The sequence below is a fragment of the Doryrhamphus excisus genome, chromosome 2 (assembly GCF_030265055.1).
Source record: "Doryrhamphus excisus isolate RoL2022-K1 chromosome 2, RoL_Dexc_1.0, whole genome shotgun sequence".
NCBI lineage: Eukaryota > Metazoa > Chordata > Actinopteri > Syngnathiformes > Syngnathidae > Doryrhamphus > Doryrhamphus excisus.
This window is the reverse complement of record NC_080467.1, coordinates 10,886,820-10,898,698: the sequence shown is the minus strand read 5'-3', so window position 1 is coordinate 10,898,698 and position 11,879 is coordinate 10,886,820. Positions and strand designations below refer to the sequence as shown.

Genomic DNA, 11,879 nt, shown 5'->3' with positions numbered 1-11,879 from the left:
GCAAATCACGTGACAAAGGCACACGGGGACAAGTATTCTTGTCGCAAGCTACAAAGTTAACCACTGTAAAACACGGAAGTGTACAGCAACATGCCAGTATATGTTATATCCAAAAAGCCAAATAAAAAGCAAAACAAGTCAAATGCTATAAAAGGCCACAAACATTCTTGTCAAGCTGCGTAAGACCCCTCGAATGCTAAAAAGACAAAGTGCTTGAATACATACTGTATATAGTTTTCATACATATTTTTGAAAGAACGTTGGAATTGTGATGAATTTTGCTGTACAACAGAACACTAAACAGATTTGACTGGTCGCCACAAATATTTACTCGGTACTTTTTTGCCATCTAGTGGCTAAAAGAAGAACCTGCAAACGGGTAAGTGGTGCACATTCACCCTCTGCCCGCAGAGGGCAGCAGAAGCAATGAACTGTTATCTCCCCATTCAGTAAGACAACCATGTTTACACACAGGGATAAGAAAGTGCTTTAAAAAAGGCGTTTATTTTTCACTTAGGTGTTGACACGAGCAAAGAAAAGTGCAATGTGAGATAAAAGTATCAGAACGAGAACATACAAGTACTATTGACTTTTCACTGACGTGACAATGGAGCTGTTTCACTTGCGTCTTAAATAATCCTGTGCAAATCCAGTATTCCTTCATTGTGTTTTTAACTTCTTTTTAAAGATATTCACAGTTATGAAAGATACATACTACGCCATTATCGCAACTTTCACACGTCTTTAAAGGGTCCCTGACATGATTTATCATCTTTGCTGCAATATGTTACTCTATATGTTGTTTGCAATTATGTTCCAACTTGTTCCAATGGTCATTTTGCAAAATTGACATTTTTAGTTGATGGCGCCAGCTATGACAATAGTAGCTCGCAGCAAGTGACGTCATCGGGGAAAGGTCCAAACAATATTTAACCTATTGAAGCAAAATTGATGTTGAAGTTGATGTTCAGTTAATGAATCATGTCAGGGATCCTTTAACTAGTGTGTTTTTGTCTTTTGTAGTAGTAGTAGTTCCTGTCATATAGAGGATCTTTGGTTCTTGTGGTCCAAAACAGGTTCCAAGCTACTGGTATTTCACCTTGGGTCTATTTAAGAATAAGCCTTAAATCCTTCATCTTGTACAGTTTTGGAAATGCCTTGAATCAAAACTGTTGCAGAGGAGTATGAATGACCCTTGACCCGGTTCCCACATTGAAAACACACAGGCTTCCGGGATGGTGGAACCTTTAGTTTGCTTGAACGCTGAAAACCCGTCAAGTCCATGAGGTCAACTAGACGTAGAGCTCTAGTAGTCAGACCAGGAGCTTCTTGTACTGACCGCCGAGGTTTCCTTGCAAAGAATCCTGTTTGGCCACAGAGGCGTTGATCCTTGAGGTGTCCGTGCGGCCGGACTTGAGAATGGTTCTGGTGCTGGATCTGTACGAGTCCGACGAGGACCTGCTGAAGCTCTCTGCTATCTTCTGACACCTCAGCAGTCCGGCCAGCTCTCTCTGGCACTGAGACGAACCAAAGAAGTAGAGCAGCGGGTCCAGGAGGCAGTTGAGGCTCCCCAAGCACAGAAAGACCAAGTAGGCGGCGTAGGAGCCTTCGGGAGCGTCCCGGGCCCTCCTGTGGAGTTGCACATAGTGATACAGCAGGAGGCAGTTTGTGGGCGCGAAGCACAGCAAGAACATCACCAGCACCGTCATGGCCATCACCACCGCCCTGCTTCTTCTACGGGAGCGGGCAGGGACACCATGTGGCACGGTGCTCAGAGACCAGATGACGCGAGCGTAGGACACCACGGTGACCAGAAGGGGGGCCACGAAGAGGGCGCAGCACAGCGTGACGAAGTACACCTTGTAGTGTCCGATGAGCTGGTCCATGTGCTGGACGTCGTGACAGGTGGTGATGTTGGGCTCCTTCAGGTGCACCGTCTGCTCCGAGATCACCAGCGGCACAGAGGCGGCCATGGACAAGATCCACATGGTCACGCAGGCCGCCACGGCGATCCCAGGCCTCCTCCACGTCAGGGAGTCGATAGGGTAGACCACTGCGAGGAGGCGGTCCACGCTTATGCAGGCGATGAGCAGCACCGAGCAGTACATGTTCCAGTAGAAGGCGGCGGTGACCACTCGGCACATGACCTCGCCGAACATCCAGTTATTGCCGCCGAAGTGGTACGCCATCTTGAAGGGCAGCAGCAAGGCAAAGATGAGGTCTGCACACACCAGGTTCAGCATGTAGACGGCGGCCGGCTTCTTGGGACGGATGCGGCGGGCGAAGGCCAGCATGGCCCAGATGTTGATGGGAACGCTCACCGAGCAGACCAGCGTGTAGAAGGACGGGATGAGGACTGTGGACACGCGGCCTGTCAGGAACTGCAGCGCCGCCTCCGAGATAGCAGGCTCCCTCGTGGTCCCATTACCAACCCTTGACATTGGCTTCACCTTCAAGTCCATGTCGTGGTCGTAAAGGTCCTCGAGTGTGAAGGGTTCATCTGTGAAGGACGCGTCGAAGAGACCGAATGTTCTTCCTCTTGCGGTACTTCCTGAAAAGGAAACACACAGGATGTTATTCTACTTTTATTAGCATATTGAACGTTTAGAACATTCAGTCATTCATTTTCTACCGCTTTTTCCTCACAAGGGTCGCGGGGCTGCTGGAGCCTATCCCAGCTGTCTTCGAGCGAGAGGCGGGGTATACCCTGGACTGGTGGCCAGCCAATCACAGGGCACATATAGACAAACAACCATTCACACTCACATTCATACCTATGGACAATTTGGAGTGGCCAAATAACCTAGCATGTTTTTGGAATGTGGGAGGAAACCGGAGTACCCGGAGAAAGGAAAACCCACGCATGCACGGGGAGAACAAAGAACTAATTCCACACAGAGATGGCCGACGGTGGAATTGAACCCTGGTCTCCTAGCTGTGAGATCTGCGTGCTAACCACTCGACCGCCGTGCCGCCCTGTTTAGAACATACATCCATTCATTCATTTTCTACCGCTTATCCTCACAAGATTCGTGGGTGTGCTGGAGCCTATCTCAACTGTTTTCGGGCGAGAGGACTGGACTGGACACCCTGGACTGGTGGCCAGCCAATCACAGGGCACATATAGACAAACAACCATTCACACTCACATTCATACCTATGGACAATTTGGAGTCGCCAATTAACCTAGCATGTTTTTGGAATGTGAAACTCCACACAGAGATGGCTGAGGGTGGAATTGAACTCGGGTTTCCTAGTTGTGTGGCCTGTGCTCTAACCATTCGGTCGCCATGCAGCTCACATTTAGAACAATTCCAAAAAATAAGTACACATTTTAAAAATATTTTGAGGCTCAGAATTCCTGGAAACATATGTAACGTCTTAGCATATCTATCCACAATATGAAAGTTGCAAACATTCCAATATATAGGCCATCAATACGTGTACTGTACTGTACTGTATATACGAGGAAGTGGTAGTTTAATGAATAGGTTTTGACATAGTGTTATTCGTGAAGCACATTTAAAAGCCACTCACTGTTCCATCCCGCAGCCGAGGCAGAGCACAGCAGTCCCAGCAGTCCCAGCAAGAGAGTTCTTGGGAAGTCAGCAGGCATCCTACAGCGTGAAGAACAAAGCCAGACCAAGTCCCAGAAAGCAAGTAAGTGTGCAAATTGTAGCGGCCCTTCCTTCTGTTTGTGTGGTGCTGCTGCTTTCCCAGGATGTTCTGCAGCGTCCGCCCCCACGTCCCCTCCACCCTAAAGCGGGCCCCAATCAGGAGAGGCCTGTGAGCGCACTGAAAATTCTTTTGGGATGACGTCACTTTTCCGGTCATTCCTGCGACCGGATCCAACTCCGATACAGTCAGACTGTCAATTTGTCTGAAATGATCCAAAACAATAACAACATTCTTTAGTGATGATGATACTGTTGACATTATTAGGATACATATAAACATACATCTTGATATATAACTATTCATCTCCAAGTGCTGTGATATTTCAAAAATTAAAAAAAAAATTCTAAAAAAGTAAAAAGAAAACAAAAAAAATAATTTGGTAATAAATTAATTTCATGCAAAAAAAAGTCAAAATTTCCATGACTCTTTATTTGACAGAGAATTCCAAGAATTCCAAGAACATGCAACAATGTGAACTCAAAGCATGTAACTTTAGAAACTATATACAACACAGTCTAGCAAAGCATGCTGGGTATCATACTGTATTCTACTATACTACACTAGCATATACAGTTTTTATATACAACAAATTTATAGATACACAATAACTTTCTGCTTCTAAAGACTAATATGATACCGATCATTTTTTATATCTACTTTTTAAATCCAAGTGTCACTTGTGCACACCTGGAGGTAAAAGAAGTGGAACAAATTAGGATTTGACCAAATGCACATTTTATGTCATTACTAGTAGCACATCACTAGAGAACAGTACAGAGTATAGAGTGAAGGGATGCTGGAGCCTATCCCAGCTGATTTTGGGCAAGGCGTACCTGGAGAAAACCCACGCACACACGGGGAGAACATACAAACTCCACACAGAGATGCCCCAATGTGAGATACAAACCCAGATCTTCTGGATGTCTGGCCACCATGCTAACCACTATTCCTCCGTGCAGCCCTATTCTATTCGTCATGCTATTGAGTGAAATACAATAGTCCTCAGCTGTTTTGTGGCAACCTTCCACCTGCATACTATATTTGTCTAAGTGCATCTACCGCCATCTGGTCCCCATTGTGCAAGTAGAGCACTTTAAAGGCACTCGATAATGTGATAATGATGTGAAAATGTGATTGCGGAACCTCTCTGTGGTTTGTGAAGTCTCCGTTCATTTTACCCCCCCCCCCCTTTTAAATGTACAAACAACTCAAGAGGTCACGCTGTACTTCTAAACCCACAAAGTCAGGAAGAGGCCAGCGTGCGGTGACATGCTTACAGAGCTATCAGGAGAACAAGGAAAGAATCCAACATGTCCTACGTGTCCGACGTCTGTTACGGGAAGATGAGAGCCGCCCCATCTCATCTCCCGTAGGAGACGTCTTTTGGAACATCAACAGGAAATGTCACATGTCATAATGTAGCGCTATATTCTTGGCATTTATACCAATCAATACTAATACTCAAAATTGCGTTATTCCAAAGTAACAACCCTGTTGTTTTTTTTATGATGCAAATTTTTGTTTGTTGTTTTCCATGTACAGGGTGAGGCAAAATAATCTGACGTATTTGTATCTTAAATAAAAGGCAAATAAAGTAAAGTAACAAAAAATATTTTTATTTTCAAAAAGTACATATAATGCCATTCTGTTTCATTCATTCATTCATTCATTCATTTTCTACCGCTTTTCCTCACGAGGGTCGCGGGGGTGCTGGAGCCTATCCCAGCTGTCTTTGGGCGAGAGGCGGGGTACACCCTGGACTGGTCGCCAGCCAATCACAGTTCTGTTTCATTATGTTTTAAAAATTAAGTCAGTTCTGGCGGTGCAAGGTCAGCCGGTTAATTTTCGTTTCAATGCAGATCCAGTAGCTCTGAAGTTGGTAATCCATTTCCAGCTGGTACGGGATCATGTCTAGACTCAAGATCGACGTGCAAACGAAACGCTCGTTGTGTTGCAGTTACAGATTTGTTCGTTTTGATAAACGTTTCCACAATGAAAGCACGATGCTCACCAGTCTAATTCATGGCAGCAACTGGAAAAGAAACGAAAAACAATGGCATTATATGGAAAAAAATGGCATTATATGTATTTTTCGAAAATACTTTTTTGTTTCTTTACTTTATTTGCCTTTTATTTAATCAACAAATGTGTCAGATCATTTTGCCTGACCATGTACATGAGTTCTCTACCGATTTGAAGCAATCTATAATACTACTGATTTTAAAGATAATAAACATGCTTTCCTTTGAAGGTCAAAGCGATCCTTGTTCCCATTCAACTCTTTACACATTTCAATCAATCCATGTCACATTTTCAAGGATCCTTTTTTTTCCCCCTCAGAGGAATCCTAGTGACTTTGAATTCCATCCATTCCAACAGGCGAAATCTGAAAAGTAAATGTGATGTTTACGTGTTATGTTCAACTTTGATTGTTAATGTCCGGTAATTTGACCCAATCCTTACATTTTTAGGGATTGTTATGGGATTGTTTATTTTTGTCCCCATAGCATGAATCCAGCTGATTTTAATCATAATATAGATTGGTTTTAAAGTCAAATCAGTCCTGTTTTTTTTTTTTGGTGCCCGCTCAGCTCTTTACACATTTGAACCAATCCATATCCAATTTTTTTCCAAATTTTCCAAGTCTTGTTTGTTATTTGTTTACCAGGAATTCTAGTGATTTTTCATTCCAACAAGCGTGGGGTTAAGGGTAAACATTTGGTTTCCCCCCATATATGGGGGGGAAAACAATAATCCTGTTGATTGTAAAGATAATACAAATGCTTAGGCTAGGCTCCAGCATAGAAATGGATGGATTTTTTAAAATTTTGGTTTTTTTTTTTTTGTTTTTTTTTGTTTTAAAGTCAAATCAGTTCTATTTTTTGGTCCCCACTCAGCTGTTTACACATTTGAACCAATCCACATCCAAATTCACGTCTTATTCTTCTTAGGTTTTTTTTCTTGACCAGGAATCTAGTGATTTTCAATCCAATACAATCCAACAGGCTTGGGAGTTAAACATTTGTTGTGACATATGGATATGTTATATATATATGTTGTAATGGTCAACTCTGATTCTTAATGTCTGGCAAAGGTAAATTTGAACCAATGAAGTTTCCCAGGACTGCAGTTTTTTTGTCTGCCGCAGCAAGAATGATATTGAGATTTGACAGGTGACAAATTTGAAGCAATTCTTATCAAACCTGAAGAAACTGTTGACATTTTGTCAGAATAGAATAGAAATAGAATAGAATAGAAAAGAATCATATTGAATGTTCCTTATCTTTCTTTTTCTGACAAGCTTTGTCTTAATGAGATAAAAGTGCTTCCTGTGGATTTCCACGTCAGGGAGACCATGCACTCATTTGCTATTTGGGGATCCAATAATAAATATAAACCAGTCACCATTTCCCCCACCGCCCTTTTCCTTCCTGCTGTCATGACGTCATCAACAAGGACAAAACATCAACGCAGCAGGGATGGAGGACATCAACATGACCCCCTGCTCGCTGGATGAAGAGTCAGGCCACGTGTGTGAGCAGCGGGGCTGGTTCTAGGCATGGGGGTGGGGGGGTGGGGGTGGGGGGGCAGTCAGAAATGTGAAGTGGGCTTTACATAACGGTGTTTTCATAACGGCATGGGTTGTTAGCTGTGGGATCCAGCCATCAACCTGGGGCGAATAACTCTTTGTTGGCCTCCACCCTGACACCTGAGGATTCAGCTCCTGCTGGTTTAGGTCGCATCCAGATTTGAACAGCCGACATGAATCTTAACTGGATGGGCTAATTACACAACTCGAGTTACACAACACAAGTTGCGATACAAAGATACAAAGCAGAACACTTTATTACTTTTGTTTTCCCTTTGTTGCTTTGGCTGCGCTTTGGCTCATTTGCATACTAACAGTGATTGGATGTTTACCGAGGATGTTTACTCATCTGGGCTGTGAAGACACATGCAGCACGGCCACAGAGATGAGGGGAACTGTCTTGTGTTTTTCTGGTGTTTTCACCTCTGACATCTCTATCTGGGGGGGGGGGGGGGCATTTTTTTAGGCCTCCCCCCCCTTGCCCTAGTGTGGAACGGACGCCAGAGAGGCAAATGGATGCTGATATCTGAGCTGAATCTGGAGAGAACTTTGTTGAGCTGAAAAGTTGGTTAACCACGCCAAGAGACAGACTGTGTCCGGAAGTGAGGGAGCTCATGTTGAGACAAGCTTATCGTTTCCAGGCAGAAATTTCCTCTCCACGTATGACCTCACGCCACACGCGGATCATATTTCTGGGCCAACGTGGAGATAAAGAACTTACTTTACTCTGAAGTACTAGCTACCATTTGGGGAAAAAGGACTAGTAAAGCGCAGGTGTGCTTTGCAAAGTTGAACATCCTAAAAAAAACACAAACGGAACTGGAAGACGTTTCACTCTGACTGGTAAAGCAGACACCAACCCACAGTCACTTTCACCCAGCTGGTTATTGTTGAGTCGACTGTTTCTTTTGGCCGAGACCCAGGACTGAGCAGAGAACACAGGGTGAGAGTGTCCAGAAGCGATGGGGAAATATTTATTCTTCCTGATTTTTGTCCTCTGTCTTAGTGCTACGCTCCAAAAGAAAGGTAAGACACTGAGGTAAAATAACAGTTATGTTTTACTTTTGATATGTGCTCAATTCATTTGTTCAATGAAGAATTAGGACCCATATACCAAAATGTATAGCGTCTATTAGCTATCAGAACTATCAGAATTATTAGTGCACTTGAATTTGTCATTGAAAATATTTTATGACAAATTTTAAGAAAATAGGCGGCACGGCGGTCTAGTGGTTAGCGCGCAGACCTCACAGCTAGGAGACCAGGGTTCAATTCCACCCTCGGCCATCTCTGTGTGGAGTTTGTATGTTCTCCCCGTGCATGCGTGGGTTTTCTCTGGGTACTCCGGTTTCTTCCCACATTCCAAAAACATGCTAGGTTAATTAGCCACACCAAATTGTCCATAGGTATGAATGTGAGTGTGAATGGTTGTTTGTCTATATGTGCCCTGTGATTGGCTGGCCACCAGTCCAGGGTGTACCCCGCCTCTCGCCTGAAGACAGCTGCCCCGCGACCCTCGTGAGGAAAAGCGGTAGAAAATGAATGAATGAATTTTAAGAAAATAAATATCCCCAATCATTAAAGTTACCTAAAAACTTGCATTCGTTCAGCAAAATAGTAGTTCATTTTTTGTAGGATATCTTACTAATTTCCAGAAATTCCAGTGGCAATATTCAAATGTCAAAAATTTCTCAATATTTTACAGAATTATGTAATTGTTTACAATTCCAACCTCGGCCATCTCTGCCCGTGCATGCGTGGGTTTTCTCCGGGTACTCCGGTTTCCTCCCACATTCCAAAAACATGTTAGGTTAATTGGCCACTCCAAATTGTCCATAGGTATGAATGTGAGTGTGAATGGTTGTTTGTCTATATGTGCTCTGTGATTGGCTGGCGACCAGTCCAGGGTGTACCCCGCCTCTCGCCCGAAGACAGCAGGGATAGGCTCCAGCACCCCCGCGACTCTAGTGAGGATAAGCGGTAGAAAATGAATGAATGATTGTCATTGTTTAGTGTTTGATTCAAACACATTTAGTAAATTGAGGTTACAGTGGCCTCACCAAGATGATGGGTACAAATGGCGGAAATGAGTTTTTTCCGTAGGGTGGCTGTGTTCTCCTTAGAGATAAAGTGAGAAGCGCTGTCATTTGGGAGAGACTCTTGAGTCCAAGCGCTGCTCCTCCGCATTGAGAGGAGTCAGTCGAGGTGGCTCAGGATTCCTCCCGGGGAAGGTGTTCAGGGCATGGCCAGCTGGTCGGAGGCCTAGAGGAAAACCCATGACCCATGTTGGAGAGACTATGTCTCTCAGCTGGCCTGGGAAGGCCCGGGATTCACTGGGAAGAGCTGGACCATGTAGCCAGGGAGGGAGGGCAAGTTTGGGCTTCCCCGCTTGGTTCAGCGGATGGATGGATGGATGGATGGGTAGGTGGGTTTGTAATATTTTGGGGTATTATCTTTGCAAAGCAGAATTTGGTATCAGAGGTCATCAGACTGCGCTAATAATTGTACCAATCTTGGAATTGTTGTTTTTGTTACAGTCAGAAAAGGACTGAAACAGCCTAAGGACACCTCAGAGAACCTGTGGCCCAGAACCTTCAAAGGCCACCCAGTCATTCAAACCTGGTTCTCTCCGAACTGGACCCAAACTCCCGGTTCACCACCCTCCCCTCCGAGGCTGCAGTTGCTAAGCAACAGCACAGCATGGTACTTGGACGGCCCCCTGAGCACCAAGGTCATCCCCATTGTTTACATGCTGGTCATCGCCGTGGGGGTCCCCGCCAACATCGCTATCCTGAGCGCGCTGGCCACCAAGATCCGGAAAGTGTCGTTGGCCATCCTGTACAGCAGCCTGGCCGTCTCGGACCTCCTCCTCCTTGTCTCGCTCTTCTTCAAGACCTACTATCATCTCCATGGCAACCACTGGGTGCTGGGAGAGGCGGCCTGCCGGGTGGTGACGGCTTGTTTCTATGGCAACCTCTACTGCTCCGCACACACGCTGGCCTGCATCAGCATCCAGCGCTACCTGGCCGTGGGGCACCCCTTTATGTACAAGCGTCTCCCCAAAAGGCATTACGCCGCCTGGACCGCCTTGGCCGTGTGGGGGGTGTTTGGGGCCACAGTCCTCCCCGAGCTCCTGGTCCAGCAGAGCTTTTGGATCGCCGAGCTGGGCCGCACAACCTGCCACGACGTGCTGCCACTGGATCTCAGCTCCCACGTCTTCCTGCTCTACTACAACCTCTTCCTCACCCTTGTAGGTCTCCTGGGGCCGCTGGGGGTGACGGTTCTGTGCTACGGCCGCATCATGTGCGAGCTGAAGCGCTCTCAACTGGACTGGGCTGTCTACATGAGGGCCAGCTCTCTGGTGTTCGCCATCTTCCTGGTGTGTTTCACCCCCACCGGGGTGGTGCACTTCCTCCACTATGTGCAGCTCTTTGTGGATGGGACAGAGGGTTCGTACGTCGTCTTCAATGTCGCCGTGTGCCTGTGCTGCGTGCACGCCTGCCTGGATCCTTTCCTTTTCCTCCTCATGTCCAGATCTGTGGAATCTAGATTATACTACGACGCCTCCAAGCCCACAAGCCTGAGTGTATCTTCTTGAACACATTTGACATGAGTGGGTAGTGTTCTAGTTAGTTTGTAGCAGTCTATGTAACTGTACTGTAGTTGATGAACACAGTTGGAAAGGGGACACTTCATTAGGAACCCAGCCTTCAGGCTATTCTGTGTGAAGAACCACCATGATATCACTGTGGAGCAGGATGGTCTTGTTCATCCTGGCGAACTGGTAAGGTTCGTGTTGCCTTGCAATCACCTCTTGAGGTCGCCCCATAAAGTGAGGCGGTGCTGGTCTCATCTCTGGCTCGTTGGTGTTGAGGTACGCTGACTTTATGGCCGTGCCGTGTGGAGGGTATGAGGCAGTACTTTGGTCACATCTGGCAAAAAAGCCGTTATGTTGTGACGAGATACCCCCTTTTTACTGGGACAACTCCTGGATTTGGTCTGAAGGTGAGTGTTGCTGAGGTACGCCTCCTCCCACTGGCATTCACACGCACCACACCACGGTTAACCGTAATAAGCTCTCCTGCTGCCACCGGCTTTGCCACCGTGTGCCCCTCACGTCCTCAGAGCCCTGGAGTGTCCCTCTGTCTGCAGTGCTTTGCCCCCATGTAATGTTGTGATATTGCTGGGTGTGTGTTTATGTTCATTTCATTGAGTTCATACCTTTCACCGTGTTTAAAGAATCCATGACGTGGGGGGTGCTGGAGCCTATCCCAGCTGTCTTCGGGCGAGAGGCGGGGTACACCATGGACTGGTAGAAGTAAATATCTTATGTGAAATTGTACTCCTTTAAAAAGAAAACTTATAAAATGATAGTTGAATGCTTCAATATTGTTGGTTATCTACTTAGTGGTTCAGAACAATTTCAGCTTCACTCTGTGATGATGGTGGCATTTCCTGGGCTTCCTGTGACAGGAAGTGGCAAGACATGCCTGCAATGACCAAGAACTGGGAAACTTACTTTCTGAAAAATGGAAAATAGACTTTTAGGAAATAAATGCATTTGTATACAAGTTGCTATTGTTGAATTATTCTCACCTTTTGGGAAACTACA

At 45.6% G+C, this 11,879-nt stretch overlaps 2 protein-coding genes across 2 annotated transcripts; one reads left to right on the top strand and one right to left on the bottom strand.

Moving 5' to 3' along the window:
- Nucleotides 1-485: 485 nt before the first annotated feature.
- LOC131109550 (proteinase-activated receptor 1-like) lies at nt 486-3,758 on the bottom strand. The gene is made up of 2 exons (XM_058061694.1): nt 3,538-3,758; nt 486-2,551 (listed from the first exon to the last, which is right to left on the bottom strand). Exons 1-2 carry the CDS (start codon nt 3,614-3,616, stop codon nt 1,314-1,316), a joined length of 1,317 nt encoding a protein of 438 aa, XP_057917677.1. The 5' UTR covers nt 3,617-3,758; the 3' UTR covers nt 486-1,313.
- A 3,852-nt stretch (nt 3,759-7,610) lies between these two features.
- LOC131105470 (proteinase-activated receptor 3) lies at nt 7,611-11,852 on the top strand. The gene is made up of 2 exons (XM_058053621.1): nt 7,611-8,293; nt 9,805-11,852. Exons 1-2 carry the CDS (start codon nt 8,230-8,232, stop codon nt 10,863-10,865), a joined length of 1,125 nt encoding a protein of 374 aa, XP_057909604.1. The 5' UTR covers nt 7,611-8,229; the 3' UTR covers nt 10,866-11,852.
- The last annotated feature ends 27 nt before the right edge of the window (nt 11,853-11,879 follow it).

What these genes read in the sequence shown, in the direction of transcription:
- LOC131109550 (XM_058061694.1), bottom strand. Translation starts at nt 3,616, where the DNA reads ATGCCTGCTGACTTCCCAAGAACTCTCTTGCTGGGACTGCTGGGACTG. An exon ending in CTCGGCTGCGGGATGGAACA is followed by an intron (nt 2,552 to 3,537) that starts GTGAGTGGCTTT and finishes TTTCCTTTTCAG; the next exon opens with GAAGTACCGCAAGAGGAAGA.
- LOC131105470 (XM_058053621.1), top strand. Translation starts at nt 8,230, where the DNA reads ATGGGGAAATATTTATTCTTCCTGATTTTTGTCCTCTGTCTTAGTGCT. An exon ending in TGCTACGCTCCAAAAGAAAG is followed by an intron (nt 8,294 to 9,804) that starts GTAAGACACTGA and finishes TTTTTGTTACAG; the next exon opens with TCAGAAAAGGACTGAAACAG.